The sequence below is a fragment of the Diadema antillarum genome, unplaced genomic scaffold (assembly GCF_040938485.1).
Source record: "Diadema antillarum isolate AM-2024a unplaced genomic scaffold, OU_Dant_1.0 seq00000098_RagTag, whole genome shotgun sequence".
NCBI classification, from domain to species: Eukaryota; Metazoa; Echinodermata; class Echinoidea; order Diadematoida; family Diadematidae; genus Diadema; species Diadema antillarum.
In genome coordinates this window covers 661347-669084 of record NW_027271187.1, presented here as the reverse complement: position 1 = coordinate 669084, position 7738 = coordinate 661347, and the positions used below count along the sequence as shown (strand labels likewise).

Genomic DNA, 7738 nt, shown 5'->3' with positions numbered 1-7738 from the left:
ATCCACATCTGGCGACTTTTTTCTTTGTTGATTTTGTGATGTCGGGTCACATATATTTGTTGGGAACCCATTTGTGAAAATATAAGACTCAAAGCTTATTACTTAATTCACAAGCATATTAAAGTATAAGCATGCAGCATAAATTATAACAAGTGTGCACAGCATCACAAAGGCGAACCATCCAAGGGCAGAGCCAGGAAAAAATCCTTGTTATGAATACAATTTAAAATGTATAAAATGTATTTCTGTTTGTTACCAGAAAACATGCATATTACTGCTGGGGTGACAAGACCTTATATCTCAAATTATGGTGAAAATTACTCTTTTTTTTAAAATTGATGGTCAGATAATCATTTAAATATTGTCTTGTCTAAGTTCTAGCTGTCTTATCCTAATGGAGCCACCAGTGACAGTATGTTTTTATTTTGTTTTGCTTTTTTTCTGTAGAAATATGTGTGTATATGCCCCCACCATGCTACAGACTGCCTACTGCTTTCATTAGTACACGTTCCTCCACTTTGAAAAACAAATAAACCAACAACTCAGTATTCAATATCCTCATACTTGAGATGCCCATAAGGTACTTCACAGCACATGGCAGTGATTAGCCAAAAATGAAAGAAAGAAAAAAAAAGAAGGTACATGAGATACAAAGAGTCACTGAACAATGAATTAAAAAATCATGATAATTCAATTTTTTATAAGCAAAGACATACCACATACTGGAATATCATGCAAGCTGTTCACTTTTTTGGTGAAGATATGATGGCAGTTGCACAATGAATAAGTTAGTAAATGAATTCAAACAGTATTGAGATAAAAGTGCACAGGGACTAGTTGAGGTTAGGTAAATCACACAAACTACACTTAGGTTTACTGGCAAAGGACATGCCAACTGTGTCTATCATTGTGGGCAACACTGGATAAAAAAGTCTGTTACAGGCATGAGCGATGGATGTGTCACAATCGGATCATGTTTTCGAACAACATCCCCTACAAGAAAAATGACTCCTGCAGTGGACACACACTGGAGATCGCATCTGTCAACATGTCACCCAGAATTGCAGGGGTGGGCGGGCGTTGCCAAGAGGTGGGAAGCAACGTTGCAGCAATGGTCGGCACCACGTCCTCCTGGCATCGAGTCCTTCGTCTCCACGAAAGCAGCAGATGGGCTGAACGGGCAAGAATGCGCGCCACAATAATGTGTGTGTGTGTCAGGATAGCAAAAGGGTCACAGAGGAAGGTCAGAAGAGACCCACTACTGTGCCCCTCACTCCTATCATGGTAGATGGCTTCAGAGTACTGTCTTGAGATGGTTACTGCTATAACTCTGGATGGTGGAATACCACTTTCCCCTCCAAGCACCCACTGGCCAGCAGGCACTGCGTGGGCGAGAAGCGCGATGTCAGCACCGTCGCTCTGTGGCACGAGAGGAGTTTCACCTGCGTCAGCTCCCGCGCCACAGGGCGCGTCTGCGAGGCCTGCAGGTCGCACAGTTCGCTGCAGTGGCCGTCGAAGGCCAACAGTCTCACGCCGTGCCCGTAGGACGAGCATATGACGCGCCCATCGGGACTGATGCTCAGTTCCTTGATGTAGCCCTTCCCGTCGTTGGGCTCTGCGGTGTAGTACAGGAGTCTCTCTTTGGGTGTGAAAGCTGGATGTCGTATCCTACCCACCTCCTCCAGTCTGTCCTCCTCGTTGCGCACTGAGGTCTCTTGTAAATCATGGACACAAGTCCACTGGATCCACAAACGTCAAAAGAGGGGGAACAGAGAGTAATGACAGTTTGTTATCCACACGCATGCAACAAGTTTTGTTTCATTGAATATATGTAGGAATAAATTGAGGTATCTTTGGGAGCAATCACAGTCATACATTTGCAACCAAACAGTACAACACACAAAGAAGTGCACAAAGAAGTGCATTAAATCATGATACTGAATACAAAGTGCCAAAAACATGTGGCCGACTAGTGCAAAGGCGGCTAAAATCACATATCATCTTCTTTGTTCTTTTTGTTTTATTTGGGTATTTCTAAATTCTCTGCTTTCTAAGCATTGCAATGATGCAATAATTTGCCGCATCTTATTGAAAATGGAAACTGGTCCACTACATGAAACCCCAATAACATGAAAATTGTCTTGAAAACATGCAGAAGATTCTACATAGCAGGTCAATCATGGCAGCAGCTTTATAAAAACTGAAGCACTGTGCATTTGTCAGACTTCCAAAATTCTGATAGGAGGTAATCTTCTATCAAACTTTCAATTTCTGATGAATAAGCGTAAGGGGTAAGCCATACAGCATGGACTACTCATCTCGACCCAATATTACACAGTGTTTTGCAGTCAAAGCAAGTTACAGCGATTGATACAAAGACAGTTTACGGTGATCAAAATGTGGGCTGATACACAGTTAATTGATTGTTGCCTAGCTATTTCTGCATAAACTGCAGATATTGCAGGCTGAAATAAGTTTGTGGTCAACAGCAGCGAAAAACGCAATCGTTAACCCGTTGAAGACGAGTCCTGAGTATACTCGGGCAGGTGTCTGTGGGAAATGGGTGTTGTGGCGAAATCAGCCCGTCCTCAACAGGTTAAGAGGGACTCTTTCACAAGCTGCGGTAACATCCTACATTTACCTCTTGATCTTCTAAGGCCGTTGTATATCTCGACACCATGCACCAGCCCTGTGGGTGGATCAGCAGCGACGATATACACTCGCCGTAGCCGTCTTCCGGGAAGTCCATCACGATCTCGGCCCGGTTCCTGGACCTGTGGAACATGTGATTACTGTGGTGGTCCCGGAGTTCCTTCCTCCTCTCGTCGTCGAGAAGGTCAGCATACACGGAGGGGTCAAAGTTCTCAAAGTCCTCTGACAGAGAGGTCAGGCAGAGGTTGTGAACCACAAGGTAGAAGCCCTCTGACGACGACAGGACAAGCTTGGATGAGTCTGGGGTCAGGCGTGTTCGCATAAGACTATCCATGTGGAAAAGTTGAGTGTATTGCATTTCCTCTTGGTACCTGCGGAGCACACGCATATGCAGGAAAACTGTAGTTCTGCTTTGTTGCTTTTAAACATGTTGACGTCTACACAATAACATCAAATGTTCTTCTGGCAATCAAATTTGGAAATCTTTTGAATTGGTCAGCTACAACTAGATGCTTCTCGAGTGCTCACATTGAAAGGGATTTTGCTACTTCATTGTTGCAATGCAAAATCTTAACAAATTTATTGGCAGTTTTATGATTCCACTTGCAAAACCCCAAACATTGAACATTCCATCTTGTCAAAAAAAATGAAAAATTTTATCAATCAAGCATATTCAAGAGTTTCTTCATGATCAGCAATTCACTTGGGAGAACAATTAATTAGCCCCCACAGACAGGTGGTCACTATGAACTACTATAAAAGTGGATATTTTCGCGCGACTAATTTTTCGCGCTCAGCCGGATAAGAAGAGTTTTGCGTGTTTTTAATTCTGCGGTATCAAGACATCAACTACAGGAACATATGGCAAGCAGAAATATTTGCTTGTTTTTATTCTTGCGCAAGTTTCTGATTGCGCGAAATATGCAAAAATTTCAACACCGCGAAAATTTCCACTTTTACAGTACATGGTAGCTGTGTTTGATATTTTTACGATAAACATTCTAGTTTGCATTTCTAGAATAAATTTCTCGTGAAGTTATCAAAGGATTCCAGTATGTCATCGGACAAAATGTAACAAACCTGAAAATAGTGGCTACTTAAGTGAAATAGTGATCACAGGAGAGAAAATAAATGGCCATTGGCTGTATCAGGCAGGTGGCTGCTGTAAGCAGGGATTTAATTCCCACTTTTAAAAGGAAATTTTTATGGCTGCTTTGTGCAGGTGGTCACTGAAGACAGGTAGACAATACCCATAAAGGCTAAAAAAAGTACTGGCAAATATTCCAATCCATTAAGAGTCCAGAAGAATAGGTGAAGGTGCTACAGGTACTGGTGATCTTTTATTGGATGCAACCTAAAGTGAATACAATCCCCTATTTAAGTCATTTTGGATACTGTTAGTGACTAGTACAACATGTATAAATTTCTTTGAAACAACTGATACATTTTCATACCTATTTATGTCCCACGCCAGGACATTTCCATCAAATGCCGACGTGACAAGAAGACCCGACTGGGAGCAGTATTCTATACTCTTCACCCAGTTGGAGTGGCCTCTCAATGTGCAAATCTTGCGCTTCAAGTTACGTATATCCCACAATGCAATAGTCTTGTCATCAGAGCCGGAGGCAAACGTGCGACTGTCAAGAAACCTGTGAGGTAAATATTTAAATGAAGATTTATAGAGAACAAATAAAAAAGGGAATTAAAGAATCTGCAATGATAACTCGTGATGCTGGGTGTATGATTTGCACATACCTTTTTGTAGTTTGAGGTAATCAAAACCCTTTTGCATCTCTTGTGAGTTGTACCATATACTGTATACGCCATATATCTAGCGAGTCAGATTTTTCGTGAATCAGGACTTCCTGACAATTTTGCGAGTGGTTAAAGGGGCATTCCAGATGATTTTCATAATTTCACATCATGTAGTACATAAATTGATAGTTCCACGAATAGATTTGTGAAATTTATTGTAGTCTTTGAGCAGAGAAATCAATATTCTGACAAATCTTAAAAAAATTACACTGAACAGTGTTGATGACATAAGAGCCTCACGTATTTCAGAAATGTAGCAGTGTAATTCCATCACAATACCGCTTGATTGACAAGTTCACCTGTGTAGAATGTATGCATACCTTCTTCTTTTGTTCTGTTTCCTTGAGCCCCAACTCGTGCATTCTTATGGTGAGGCTGCCATGTCATCGTCCTTGTTCATTGCAATTTGTTATAAATTTTGAATACATTCTTATTCCTCATCCCAATCACTATAAATGCTGGAAGAAACTCTATACTCAGTATAAGTAATTTTATCGTTGTTCAAATGTAAAAGTCTGAAAATCATCCGGAGGTCTCCTTTAAATTTGCTATTTTGGAATACAATACTGAAAGGAGAATTATGCATGCATGCACGTCACAATCATGTAGGGATCAGAGTTAATATTTTCATGTGTTTCTCAATTTGCAAAAAGCACACGACTTGTGAAATTCGCCAAAATAAAAACCTTGTGAAATATTTGGTGTACACAGTAGTCATTCATCTGCTGAACTCTACTCTGATTTAACAGCATTCTCATATACAGCTGAAAAATATTTGCCCAACTGTCTGCCACAACAATAGCACCAAACTGCCACATTTACAGTTGTGTTGTCATTTATCATCATTTCTGTAGTGCTCATAGACCCATGCAGAAATCAGAAGAATATTGGAGGGAGCTGAGAAGACGTCTGGAGCTCGTGAATATTTAATAAAGTCTGCGTTTTATTCCTACACCGTGGCAAAAATTTTGATGATGTGAACTCACTGAACAAGCACATAGCACATTAACAGCTCAGTCTGAGTCTCGACATCTAATGTCAATGTATGGGCATTATTAATGAGCAGTGGCCACAAATCCCCTTCGTCAAGCCATAACCATATTTCTTCTTTTTCCTGTTTGGTGCAGTCCGCTGCTGGCATATCATCATGCCTTAAATGCTTGTCAAGTGCTGGGTGTACAGTGTGCAGTTAAAAATCCTCTACAATTTTCTATGTGCAGCTAAAAACAAACAAACAAACACACAAACAAACAAACAAACAAATAAGCAGGTGCTCATCGCAGCTTTAAAAGTTGCATCTTCTTCTTGAGTTCAAGGAGGTGCAGCTGATGATGAAAGGTGGTAGGGAGTTTCACAGCCGAATAGCATCTGGGTAGAATGTGGATTGAAACAAGCGAGTTCTGGCAAATGGAACCTGAAGCTTTTATGGGTTTCCATGTGTTGATGGTCCATGCTTGTACAATAGTCAGAAAACTCAGGAGACAGGAGTGATTTCCATTAATTCTCAGTCTAGAGCTGACATTATTTCTATCATATTACACTCAAAATTGATGAATGAAAAAAAAAAAAACCCAGTCAGGGTGTGTCTTTAGGTCAACTGTCAACCTTACCTGATGCAGTTGACACAGTCTGTGTGCGCCTTGGGGATCTTTGTGATGAGTTTGGCTGATATCGGGTCAAAAAGCTGCATGGCCTCCCCCTCATACGCTGTCACAAGTGTATCCCTGATGAGAGAAAAGTCACATGATTTTCCTTCTGCACACATGTGATTAAACAACCAGGGGGTGTTTCATAACGCTGTTCTAAAGTTATGAACGGCTGGTGATCAGTTCTTGTGCTGAATTATTGAAATACTGATAAGTATAGCACATCAGAACGTGTTCCAGTCGTTCTTAAGTCGTTCGTAACTTTAAGAACAGCTTTATGAAACACCCCCGAGACATAACATCATCATATTAAGCCACTGTTAAACATTTGCACCATCTCGCATCATTGGTTCACCTTCCAAGTACTGTCACAATTTTTAAAATGTTATACCACACAGTAGGATTCTCTTGCAATATTTTTCCCTGTTAATGTTATATCAGACAGGTTGCTCTCGCAGTATTTTTTTAAAGCCTTGACAACATATTCAAGCATGATTATGAATACAAATGCATGGATTATACACACAAAAAAAAACCACACACACACACAAAAAAAAAAAACCCACACACACATACATAACACAAAATACCGAATGTTTTGCAAGCAAAATTAAATTATTTTGAAAAGGTTGGTACTAGTAAAAGCTAGAAAGGTCAAATGGAGCATAAACCACACTTTGGTGTGGCAAAACAAAGGGCACCATAATATGCCTTAGTCCCACCTGTACACGAAATGAGAAGTGTTTAGGGCCTATCTCATTCTCAAGCACATGTACAAACGATTCATATAAGGCCACAAAAGATGGGGTTTTCACACAAGGAATAACTCAAAACATACTCTCTTCAGTTTTGAGAAATAATAATAATTGACAAAGTCACACTTAAATTAGCAGTGAAACTCTATGTCAATCCTTTTTATACCGGTATACGGTAGCAGTAGAAGTTCGCAATCTAGCTGCCACTCCACAGTTCATAGCTTTACCTTGGCATTCACGCTCAGATTCAGTGACAGTGTCACAGGCAGAGAACTGAGTAGTATTTCTGGATTCACAAATCTTACTTAGTTGCCATCACATACCCATTTGGTGAAAATTCCAGGTTGAATACAGCTCCACATCCCACCGCAGACTCGGGTGATACTTTCACGGGAAGGAGATGATGATATAAACTACTTTGGATTTTATCTTGAATCCGCACGCCACACATTTTGAGGCCAAGTCGATATTGACATTCAACCCGAGTCGTGCTTGGAGAAGGCCGGGTAACTCTCCCGGTGGTGTCCTGTCGGGAGTCCGATGACTTTCGTAGAACACAAGAAGGAAGGGCAAGCTGTCGACGATGAACCCATATCATCGTAGAAATTTGCTCATTGCTCTCTCCTTCGCGGCATCCTACATAGATTTTGTGTCTTCCTATATTCTTCGCCATTTGTGACGATTTGGAGTCTTATCAGAAATCGATTTTGGCTGGCGCTGGTGGTTGTTGACCCGCAGTTGTAGTGTTCTAACGTACACGTACACATACTATCGTATTATCATGCACGCAACTTTTCCAGCCAGCTAGCTACTCGCTGCGCAGTTCGACCTCAAGACAGCCCGACCCAAAAAAAGACGGCCCTGACC

The 7738-nt window shown here is 41.0% G+C and overlaps 1 protein-coding gene across 1 annotated transcript; it reads right to left on the bottom strand.

The window, feature by feature from the left end:
- Positions 1 to 1108: 1108 nt before the first annotated feature.
- LOC139726773 (DDB1- and CUL4-associated factor 10-like) lies at positions 1109 to 7482 on the bottom strand. The gene is made up of 5 exons (XM_071637764.1): positions 7195 to 7482; positions 6081 to 6194; positions 4107 to 4304; positions 2642 to 3023; positions 1109 to 1739 (listed from the first exon to the last, which is right to left on the bottom strand). The coding sequence occupies exons 1-5, from the start codon at positions 7467 to 7469 to the stop codon at positions 1323 to 1325; spliced, it is 1386 nt and encodes a 461-aa protein (XP_071493865.1). The 5' UTR covers positions 7470 to 7482; the 3' UTR covers positions 1109 to 1322.
- Between the last annotated feature and the right edge of the window lie 256 nt (positions 7483 to 7738).